At 37.4% G+C, this 12,238-nt stretch overlaps 1 protein-coding gene across 5 annotated transcripts in view; it reads left to right on the forward strand.

Annotated features, from left to right (window-relative positions):
* RIC8B (RIC8 guanine nucleotide exchange factor B) overlaps window positions 1-12,238 on the forward strand; it is a 102,807-nt gene that overhangs the window by 81,153 nt on the left and 9,416 nt on the right. For 2 of the 5 annotated variants that reach the window (XR_003969996.1, XM_030320441.1), the window contains exon 9: window positions 6,453-6,572. The exons of 1 other annotated variant lie outside the window; for it this stretch is intronic. Coding sequence is in view for 2 of the 4 variants with exons in the window: in XM_030320441.1 (XP_030176301.1) it covers window positions 6,453-6,572 (120 nt within the window). In the remaining 2 variants the exon portion in view is untranslated. Of the gene's footprint in view, window positions 1-6,452; window positions 6,573-9,774; window positions 11,178-12,238 lie in introns of those variants that run through there. 2 more of the 5 variants (XR_003969995.1, XM_030320444.1) reach the window with 2 other exon arrangements.

The raw sequence follows: 12,238 nt of genomic DNA on the forward strand, positions 1-12,238 counted from the left end.
TCTACTTCCTCTGTTTCCTCCGCATCCTTTTTTTCCCCCATTTAACCCCATCCCAGGTAAATTTCTTAGTTCCACTTATTAGGAGTTACTTGAGCTCAATTTTCTGGTTTCCATTAATGAATATTAAAAGGGTGTATCCATCCCTTTTGGCATTATCGATGATGTTGACATGTTAGGTTTCCTACTGATGGTTTCTAGAGTGTAATGGGGATCATGTGGTAGTTGATAAAGGATAGAAAATCATTATCTGCAAAATTAGGCTTTTTCTTTTTTAAAGGATAGACTGTGCCCTGTTAACATGAAAGTAGTAGGTTATCAGAAGGTAACAGCAAAGATCATTTCCTAATCAGACAAGACATGTATGGCCTATATTCCTTGGCAAATCAGGCCTGAGTAGGTAGCATTATTACTTTTAATATTTCTAGTGCTTTCAGTCTCAGCAGCAGGATCTTGTAGAGTATATCCTAGAAAGAAAAGGCTTCAGGGAAAATAAAACTAGCAGTGACTCTAACCAATACATTCTTAAGACTGCTACCATTTAGATGCTATAAACTGGGCGTCTCTATCAAGTAACTGAAGCTTAGATAGAGGAATTATACTTTAATCTTTTCCTAATCATAGAAGTCATCATTCTAAATTAGTCTTGCTAGCTAGCTCTTGATTTTTCCATTCCATAAACTATACTTCCATATCAGTTTTTTTCTCTCTCTTCATTTGAGACATTAAATATACCACTTAAGTCTCGTATTTTTAAACAAAGGTAGAAATTACATTAGGCATTCATTGTGTCCCAAGTTATGCAGACAAGTCAACTAAGATAGAAACTCTTGGAATACTCATGGATGAATGATGTCATTATATCAATGTGTATTGTTGATTTTGTTTGGTGAATGACTCTATTATAGTAATGATCACATATCTCACAAGCACCAGAACACTACTATAACAAGAAATTGGAGGAAATACAAGAACACTGGGTCTCTTCTAATAGCATGGGAAATAGAAATGTGTTATATTGTGAAAGTGATGTTAGATTTCAGGAGAGCACCTTTTGTTTAAATCAAAGACCATGATGTTTGGTATTGTTACTGTTTTGGCTTGGAAGAGTCCATACTTAGGCCTGCATACTTTGTTAGAATCTTCTTCAGCCTTTGGACCTGGCCTGTAGGGTTCATAGGAATGGTGTGTTAGTGTGGTCAGAATAGTCACCATTGTGAAATCTTGTTGTGTTTCTTAAACATTGGTCATTACAAGTATATATTTCTAGCAAGCATTACATCTTTCCCCTTCAGATAGATTTGTATCTGTTTTTTTCTTACATCTTCCCTCTTTCAGATAAAACACTGTAGTGGGATGTTTGTTAGTTAATTTAAAATATTTATTCAAATGGTCCTTGTGGAAGTGGTGGTGAACAAAATACTTTGCAAGCAAGACAACTCCTTGTGCTCTGGGGAGTGATCTACAGAACTGAAAGAACTTTTTCCCCAAAAATCATGAAAAATTTTTACCAATCTAGTCAGGCTTATGAAGTCAGCTCCTGAAAGGATTGCTTTCCCTGCTACCATCTGATTACCCTTCACCAAGATCACAGTATGCTTTTCTTATGATGCATTTATTCACAACAGTTGCTAGTTTGGGCAGAAGCAGAGAAATTACCCTTTATCCACTTGTCCCTAGTTCCGTTGTCAAAAATGTAAGTGGATTCTGATTGATGCACCAAGGTAACCTGTAATCCTTTAGTGGAATCTGAAACCAATAATTGTGTGGAGCTTACATTTAGGCTATAGGAGACAGTTAATTTCACAACAATCTTTTTTTGTGTCAAAATAAGTGTATTTAATGGACTGGAAATGGCTTTCTGCAATTAGCAGAAATATAGTCAAAGAATCAAGTTACGTGCCACACACACTGTGTTGTAAGTCTAGCCATGTTTGTTAAAAGTTTTCAGATAAACTTTGGTCCTGAATCAAAGAGAAAAATTTCCAAATTCTAACTTATATACCTACGTGTTTCTTTTATGCCTCAGAGCATGGAGGCCCCTTGACCATACAGGTGGTATAAGTGACTAATGTGGTTTGTACATCATTCCAGACATCAATTGAAAGATGTGTACCTGATGACATTTGGCTCATTTTAGACCAGTGGCCTTCAAGATGGGTATATAGGAGCCTAGGGGTCCAAAGAGGTATCTTTAAAGGGCTGCTAGATGGAGGGCAAAAGGAGGGGGTGACCAAAGTGGGCAGAACTCTAGGATAACTCCTTATACTCTTAATACCCTACACTAGTTCATATTCACACCCAGAAGCTTAAAATCATTGTACTAAGCAACTCAGGGGTGTTTCCTTCTTGACTATATTTCTCTCAGCAGTAGCTGTGGCAGCAGCTGTGTAATTTCTTCAGAATGAGACAAGAGACTTTTATTCTTTGTCAAGATTTTGTTTTGTTGCTTTAAGTCCCATTGTAATTGTCACCATATATTGAGACTATACAGAAGACTCTTTATTGTTTTGCGGGGGCACGTACTCTGGGGAGTTTTTCCTGGAAAGATATTTCTAGCCTTATTTGCACTTAACCTCTTCTTTCCTGCTCTGAGCTCACAAAAGCCTTTTCCTATTAACCCTGATCCCTTTCCTGGAGGTTGCAAATTGTCCACTCATAGACTAGATTCAGCCCACAAGTAAGTTCTGCTTGGCTTACCTGATGTTGCATTCATTGGTTTAGTTTTGTGTTTTCATTTTCTGTTTTACATAATATTTTGCTGACATTTAGAATTCAGATATTTCAGATGGAAATTTGGATTTTGAACTTTTTTTTAATAAGTTCTAATAACATTAAGCCTGCATTTTCACGTGGCAACTGGCTGATGGAGTGGAGGGTCTGTGGTGCCCACCATACCAGGCATGAGCTCCTCTGGTTTAACAATATATCCTTGTCATTTACCTTACCTGCCTAGCCCCTGTAGGAATTTGCCTTTATAGCCCCTTCTTTAACCAGAATGCTTTGAGTGAAATTTAATCTACACTTCTTAGGAGATTGAAGTTAATTTTCATATAGCTCATGGAAATTTTAATGGCTCTTTTTTGTAAAGTGACCTAGTACTGTTGATGTTGACCAAATGTAGCAATAACTCGAAAAGCAAAAGTTTTGAAATATATTTCAGCTTTTATGTATATATTCATTTGCTCATACCTTTTTATGTCTTAATCCCTTCATCTCCAGGCCCATAACTGCAGTCAGTTCATAGATAGTAGCCTTATATAATACGAAATGCTCGATGATGCTTTATATAGGTATTTAAATAATTCTTGTCACCTAACTGAAAGACATATACAATCATAGAATTGGAGGGCTGGGAAGATGGGGAAGGGGAACGAAGGCAAGGTGGGACAACATCGTACCATAAAATTACCCAATACAATATCTACCACAATTAGTGTACTTAAAGCATCTTAAGATACAGTCTTAGAACAAGAGAAAACTACCCTCAAAATTTCAGTGTTAAGATCCTAAAACCTAGAAAGTTAAGTCTTAGACTATACTATTTAAGGTTGTAGTGATTGTTCAACTGAAAATAATCCATTTTATGAAATCTCACATCATTGTTGTTATGGTGACTGTTTTCCTCTCTTGGGAAGGAAACCACAGGAGGCTGGTTTGATGTGGGGAGCAGGAGGGGCGGCAGTGTCCCCAGCACATTGGCATTTTTCCCGTAAAACAGTGGCACAGTTCAGTGCCCCAACTTGTGTTTGCTGTGGCACCGGGTACATTCTTCTACATATTGGGGGTGGGGTATTACATGAGTAAAAGATGATAAATCCTTACTCTGTAAGTGAATCTCTGGCTACTGCTTTTATACTCAGTGAGCAAAGATTTTGTGACGTTAGTAGCTAATTTCAGAGCAAGCTATTAAATCATTTTAGCAGCAAAGGGCTTGAGGTCAGCTTATTAAAAGCGGACATCACTTGTACTAAAACCTTAAAAGAACCAAGAAAAGAATCAAATGTACCCTGATTCAGAAATTCATGTTCTGGCCTTATAGTGTGGATACCACAGAGCTTACCAGTGTATCCTCTTGACACATTTTCCCCTGAGGCACGTGATGGCTTGTCCTAATGTGATTATATTCCAAAACAGTCTGTGGATGTCATTTCTTTAATCACCCCTCCATTGAACTTGAGAAGAGCCTTCTTTCAAGAGACAAATCGAACATATTCTACATAGTTAGTACATCTACCTTTCCTTGTACTTTTTTCTAAGGCCTGATTTCCTTTGTCTGCTTGGGAAGTGGTATACACCTCTAATAAGTACCTTTACTAATTTATTTATAAGACTAGTTGTTTTTCTAATTTAGCAGGTGGCAGAAAAGGAACTGTGAAAACATGTGCTGTTGCTGTATGCCCAGGGAAATAATTGATGGATGGTAGAATTACATTTTTAGTATGCATCTGGATTCATCTTTAAAATGCTATAGTTCTTAGAAGCCTTGTCTGGGCTCCCCTTGTTCTTGACTTTTGGGAAATATGTTGACCGCATTCAATGTTTTTGTTAATGGCCACTAACTAGAGGCCTTTTTCTCCCCTATTATAGCACCTGGGGGAATAAAAAAAAAAGGGGGGGAGGGAATAGTAGCACACAATGAGTGTCTGAAGTAGGCGCTGTAGCCCTGTGGTTCTTTAACTTCATTGTGTATCAGAACCACCAGGAAAATAAAATATATAGATTTACTTGGTCTCAGGTGAGGCCTAAGCCTTTTCTTTAAAGTTTACCAAGTGATTCTAATGTGCAGCCAAAGCTAAGAATCACTGACAAGCCTATGAGTTTTCAGACTGTTTCCTTAGAGTTCCTAAAAGTGCCTCAGGGGCTACCTTAAGAGGAAGCAAGTAAGTACAGACCAACAGAAGGGGCTTTAGGCCTCCACTCTGCTTGGTCACCCATCCCCTCTTCTGCCAGAGAGGTTCCACTTTGTCTGTTTTATATGTGGGCTTTCTGTGTAGATTTCATTTGTTTAAAAAAAGGCAGGGGGAGGTTGGTGGTCCGTCCACCGCTTTGAATGAAAAAAAGTTTTTTAATCATGGCTACAGCCTTCGGTCTTATGCAAGAATGACAAAACAGAGGTTTTAGATATGTTTGTTGAGAATGCTGAGCACTGAGTCCTTCCACAAGAATCTGAATGTCATGTAGCCTCCAAGGAATGTAGAAAAAAGAGAAGGAGATCTTTTAGTAATGAATAGTAGTAGTAGTAATGAATAGTAGTAGTAGTAATGAATAGTAATGATTTTCTCCAAATGAGAAATCCCTGATTGGTAAAGAAAGTTAAACTGCCCAAGTCAAAGTCTAAAGCACAGCTTGCAAGCTAGCCCCCAGAGGACCCAATTGATCACAGTCTTCGTTTTGGCCCATAGGATTCTACCTCCTGCCACCTTTAGACAGGCACTGTTCTCAAGTTTACCCCAGTCCTCAACACTCCACATTATTTATACTTGACCAGTTCACTCATTTGCTTATCCTGAAGGCCTGGCCACTGAAAGTATTTGTGTTTATAGACCCTAGAAAACAATTAACAGTTTGCTATGTTTTTAATGATCAAATGAAATATCCCTGCAAACTGTCTATATACTTGGCTCAAACAAAATGCCATAACCTCTTGTCTGCTTTTCCAGAAACATGTTTAGGTTATAGATATTTAGCAGCCATTGAAAGAATTTTCTTTCATCTCAAAAAAAAAAAAAAAATAGTGTGGCTTTCAGTTAAGAGGATAGCTTGTGTGGTATTACAACTTTGTACAAACTTTATGGAACATATTCATTTTAAGTACTTTATTAAATTATTTCCAGAAAGCCAGATGGTATACCTGTCTCTTGGTAGGCTAGATTTCTTTTTTTAATCCAGGTCAGGTCAAATCTAATTTCAATTGTTCTTCTGCTTTATCTTTTATTATTTAAACACTCATTGCCTTCTGTGGTCTCACTAATGGACTAATTTCCTGAGATTATAAATCGGCATGCTTTCATTTTCAGATTTCAGCCTCTCTGTCATCATTTTTCCAGTTTTTTTGACATATATTTGTTTTATGCTGTATCACAAAATGGATTCTCCTACTCAGAAATCATTTTTTCTTTAAATTAATAAACTATGCATCCAAGGATATTTATCCTAACGGCACCAATCAAATTTAATATTTTTAAAAAGCAGCCAGGCGTTAAAAAAAACAAAGTTGGCAAGTTAGCTATTGTTTTTTTAAAAAAGTAAAACTCTCACCCATTTCCCAAAGCAAATTAGTAGAAAAAGTAATTTTTTTTAAATTCCTATAGCAGTTCCATACTATAAAATTGCTATTATTGCCCATTTTTGGCTATTATACTCTTTCTTATTATAACTTACAACTTGGACCAGAGAGTATAGAAAGAGCATAATTTTAAAACATACAGCATAACTTCTTTTTCTTTTTGTAGCATTAATCTTATCACTGGTCATTTAGAGGAACCAATGCCAAACCCCATAGATGAAATGACAGAAGAACAAAAAGAATATGAAGCCATGAAACTTGTCAACATGCTTGATAAACTCTCCAGGTATTGTATTCCCATCCATTTTCTGCTTGGTTTCTAAAAATGTTCTATTTCTTTGTCTCTCTTACTGAGAGTTACCATGGAACAGCAACTCTGGAAATCCATGTGAATTGGAACAGGGTGGCCCGGGCAGCAGTAGTTCAGACCTCTCTCGGCTACCATGGTTTTTCTACGTGTGCCGCTTCTGGATGTGCATTCTAAACATTTAAACTCTCAAAGCTAGGGTAGGAACTACTAGATCACTGTGGTATTTAACCAACTAACCTCCCTGTCTTCAAAAAGATGCTGTGAGTTAGGTTCAATGATTTTGCTGCTTCTTGTATTTTTGTTTTAGTCTGTTTTGGTTCTTGTTCCAAATCATTATGCTTTTTTTTTTTTTTTTTCCATTTTTGATGTGCAAGCTGGCAATTTCTGTCTTTTTGGGTTGCTCCTGAAACCAAGAATCCTAAACTGCCATGCACCCAACAGGAAAAAGTGAAAAGGAATAGCTCAAATTAAGGGTTTTCTGAAAGCAAGTGATTGTATTAATTAGGGGTTCTAAAGACAATCTCCCCTTCCCTTCTTGCTTCATACCACCTTCCCTTCCAAAAATAGCCAGTTTTGAAAATAATTAAGTCAAATATGTACTAATCAGCAACGAGTCATCTTGGAGGAGTTATTAGAAAATATTAATTCCTTTCACACTTGCCTGAATTGCTCTATTTTCTAGTCATACATTGAGTCACTGTCTCCTTTAAGCCATCTTGAATGAGTGCTTCTGTGTGTTGGTGGCAGCTACCACTTAAAGGTGTATTTCTTCTGATCATTTTCGTTTTCACAGCAACTATGTAAAGGCTAGTATCCCCTCAGTCAGGAGAAGTAGCAACTGGAATGGGGAAAGCCAGAAAGCCAGCCACTATAGGAAAAGGTGTAACAGAGAAACAAGTAGAGGCTAAAAGCAGAGCAGGAGGCTGACGGACTTCAGACGTAGGGAGTGTGACAAGTATGGGTAGACACTGCAGAGTCTGAGCTTTTTGCAAATGATGCTGGTGATGTGGTAGAAGCTATATAAAAATAGCTTCATCATCTGCAAAGCTAATAGGACTAGAACTTAGTGACTTCCAGATAGTCCTTTTAAGTTTTCATCCTATCCTAAAGAGGGTAGAATCTACAGCTAACTAACTATGCACACAATCTTCAAGTGACCTTTGTTTGCAAATGACATTCTCCATACCTTTATATAGAATTGACATGTTCCTTTACTGAAAGAATTATAAGCAAAGAGAAGACACTTATAGGCAAACCTATAGGAAACAGAATAACAAGGTGTGAATGAAATCAGAAACATAAGATTTGTGCTTGGCTACTTCCAAAAGGATCGAACGTAGCTAATGAAACTGTGGTTTAAGTACAGAAGTTAGGATGAGAACTAACAGAATCCATCTAGTAGAAGCTGGAGAGGAAAATGTTAATAAGGACCTATGTGGAGCATATCCGTGTGTTAGAGCAATAAACAAATTTCATAAATTTTGCTGAATATGAATTCTTAAAATATAACACAGATGCTGTTCAACTGGCCTATATACCCTAGATGAGTAAACTCCAAGCTAGGAAAGTGGGAGATGGGGAAAGGACTGCCTAAAATACTCCATTATATTCCAGGTATTTGACTTACTGAAAGAGATAAGACCATTCCATAAGGCATCCCTATGCAAGGGACAGAAAACGGTGCTAGGTCCTTCTCCTTTTAATCCCAGGGGAATCCACATTTCTAGAAGCTGCCAACAAATAAATAGCCTGAAGCTATGTCAAGTCTGAAATTGCCAAGCTTCTTCCACTTGATTTAAACTATGCCTCAAAGAAGATGCATACTCACCCAGAATCACCCAGCAGATACCCAACTCAATCTGAAGGTGATACTCCTTTTTGCATGTATAAAGCAAAGCAAATATGTCTTGTGTTGGTTTTGATGGTACCGATTCTGCCATTAAAATTGAAGTTAAAGGCAACTTTAAAAACAGTTCTAAACCACAGACTTTTTGCATGACGTGTGGTGGGTTTTTTACATTGTCTGCCTTTGTGTGTGTGCTTCCTAACATTTGCTCTTACTAATGATCAGTGAGAAAATTGTATGGAGATCAGCAGTGGGCATTCCAAAGCAGGAATGCAAAGAATGAAGCCATTCTTTATGCATCTTAAATGTTTGTCTTAAGTTTCTGCTCTCTTTTCACTGTTGATTTTGGGGTTTTGGTTTTTTTGAGGTAGAAGAGATGGCATAAAGCCAAAGTAGACTAAGTTCAGTACAATTCAGGGAACATTTAGTAAGCAGCTACTCTGTGCAAGGCACTGTGCTAGGAAGATGAGGGAGATTCAGAGAACATGACAGACTCTGGAAAACACACATTCTAGTGAAGGAAATGGCTATGATATTCTAAAATACAAGGTAGATGGAAATAATGATAAAATAAGGTCTATATTGAACTGTAAATACCCAGGAAAAGGAGCAGTTCATTCTGTTTGGATGAATCAGGGACTGTTTCACAGGGAAGATACAGCATTTTTGCTGATTCTTGAGGTTTAAAAGGTATTTATTTAATAGATAAGTGGAGAAATGACCATTCATTCCAGGTAGAGGGACATTTACTCTTGTCAATAAGATAAACCTTTGGTATTCACATACTACATCTTTCTTCCAAAAGACTCAGGGTGTTTTATCATTATTTAATTATCAGAAATCTATTATCAGATTTATAATTGGGGAGGAAGTGAGGCTCAAAGAAATTACCCCTGAATATATCTAAGCTAATGACAGGATGATACATTTCCTTTAACAGTTTACAAAACACTTTCACATACCTTCTCTTTGTAGCTTCATAACAAAGTGAGATTAGGAACTTCGTTTTCCAGAACTCAAGACCTTTGCTCTGTCCACTGTGCTACTGTGTCTGTCTGTTAGAGTTGGTGTTTGCCCGAACACTTCCTAATCATCCTCTTCAGCATTGCGCTGCTGGTCAGTTCCCTCAACCGTCACTCTGAGGATGTTCTGCATCCCACCAAGTCTTCATTGTGCTAAGAGTGTACTGTAGCTTTGTCTAATTAACTTTCCTTCTCCAAAATGAATCATTTTCTCCTGGGCCTGAAGTAAAAGGCATGTGAGTAAAGGATAGGGTTGGAGGTGACGTGGCCAAGGAATGGACACTAGACACTTCCTTTTTTCCGTCCATAGGAGAGCAGATGTGAAGGACCCGCACCAGGATGGTGGTTAGCAACAGTGGCCCGTGCCAAAGCACTTACCAAAGTGATGATTAAGGTTGGTCATGCCAAGTACTGTTACTGAGCCTGGTGTAGGGTGTAGATGTCATCTACTACCAAAACTGTAAAACCACCGATTCAAAAATTAAAGTCACATTTCCATTTTGCCTCCATGCTGGACATAGTGACTGCCACAAGGAGCTCACCACCTTGGCAGCTTTATCACAGCTACATTTCCAAGGACACTGGAGAGATTCGTGTTCCAACATTTTCTTCCCGTTGAATACCAGCTGACTTAGTAATACTCCTAGTGATTGTGTGTGTGTGTGTGTGTGTGTGTGTGTGTGTGGATTGTATTTGTGACAGATGTAGGTAAGGGGATTGGCAGTAGACCTGGAGGTCTTAAGAGTTTGAAAATAATCTGAACCCTGTAAATCCCATCATGTCTAGCTAGTACAGTGCCTTGTACCCTGTGGTTTCCCTAGTGTGTGATGAGGAAATAATGAACACAGCTGATCCCCAAATCTGTTGGGCAGCTTTTGGCTCTATAAAATACCCTATGTGGTTTAAGACTTTAAACTTTACCTTTGTCAGTTCCATTTCTTGGCCAGATATAATGACTAATTTGAATCTTGGGGTACATAATTTCTCTAAAATTATCATTGTAATATGTAGCAAACAAACATAAGCATTAAGGCCTGAGGCAGGAGATTAAAAATGTCAAATGAAGCTTTCTATAATGTGAGAGCAGAGCTGAAAAAGGGAATGAAATTTGCCTTCCTCTCCACCTGCTCTTTCCTTCTTTGAATTGGAAAAAAAAATAAGCCCCCACAACTTAAGTGGGGGATTAGAATGGGGACTGTGTGTGTATACGCAAGTCCAGTGTGGCTAATACAATTGCGTCCACCTTAGCTACAGCACACAGCTCGTGTGTAATAATGACGCCTCCTCCAGAAGAAGGGAGAGAGGATTGATTGGCTTAAGCGTAAACGAACCAAAGGAAATAATATTTCAAGTTTCAGTTTTGTTTTGATTTTCTAATCCCCTTTAGTTCCTTAATTGGAATCAGGCACTGATTAGTCTTCTACCCCACCCTTACCCGGTCACATTTAACAACATTTAACAATGTACATTGATTGCTTTTTGCTTATATATTTTATCCAAATCTAAAATTTACATTTAAATAATTTTCCCATTTCTTATCTATTCCATATCATATATATTTTTTTTACAGCCATTGTGTAGTATTTGGGACATGGCTTTCTTAATTAATGCAGGTTCCAAATATGGGATTCTGTTTAGACTTACTAAAGCTGGGACGAGCAATCAATGACTGAAAAGCAATACATAACTTTATTCCTTATGAATAAGTTACTCTACTCACATAAAAAAAAAAAACCTGTGATCACATCCACCTTTATGATAAGTTAGTCAAGGACGTGCTTTTCAGGTATGGTTCAGAAACATGTTGCAGTTTTTAAAGTGTTTTGAGATCTACTGTAGGTTCAAAAGTGTAAAGATTGTAATTGTTTATATCGGAAAATCTTTTAGATCTGTGCTGTCCAATACGGTAACCACCAGCCATATACTACTGAGAGCTTGAAGTGTGGTTAATCTGAATTGGGATGTCCTATAAGGGTTAAATACTCAGACTTTCAAAAACTCAGTATAAAAAGAGAAATGTAAAATATCTCAATTGTTTAATATGGATTTTATGTTGAAATATTTTTTATATACTGGGTTAACAAAATATATTAAAGTCAAAGTCAGTTTTACTTATCTTTTTCAGTGTGGTTACTAGAATATTTTAAGATTCCATATATGGCTTATGTTATATTTACATATGGCAACACTATTCTGATATCATTAAAATACACTGTAAGGTTGCCTGGAAGTTCAGTTAAGGGAACTTGGATCCAGTTAAGTTAATACGCCCTTAAAGTGGCAAGGGAGGATTAATTTGAGAAAGTTGGTATTGTGTATCTTTAGGTTATAGAGGGCCTTCACTGGCTAGACACCTCTGAGTAGGATGTCATGCTCCCTTTGTATTGCTTGTTGGTAGTCACTGTCCTTTAAGCTCTGTAGAAGGAATGACTACTTTGAGCTCTTAGTTTAAGCACTAGCTGAAATGGCTTCTAATAGAGAAACCTCAAATAAGAATAATGTCCCCTGGCTGTTTGTGCTGTTAGCTACCCTCCTTCAACTTTTAAGTCTTTCTGATTGGGGACAGCATGTAAGAATTTCGATTTCTGCTGCTATACTCAACAGTGTCAGTTGGCACGCTGACCTCTTATTTATTTCACTAATTTGGACAACAGGATAGAAAACTCCTGTGGAGAAATTAGCAAAAAATAAGAATGCCTTCACTTAAGGATAAAACTGAATTTGATTCTTTAGCACTGTCCCTAACCTCTTTCTCCATATTTTTTTAACCATGC

Source organism: Lynx canadensis, chromosome B4 (genome assembly GCF_007474595.2).
Source record: "Lynx canadensis isolate LIC74 chromosome B4, mLynCan4.pri.v2, whole genome shotgun sequence".
Lineage (NCBI taxonomy): Eukaryota > Metazoa > Chordata > Mammalia > Carnivora > Felidae > Lynx > Lynx canadensis.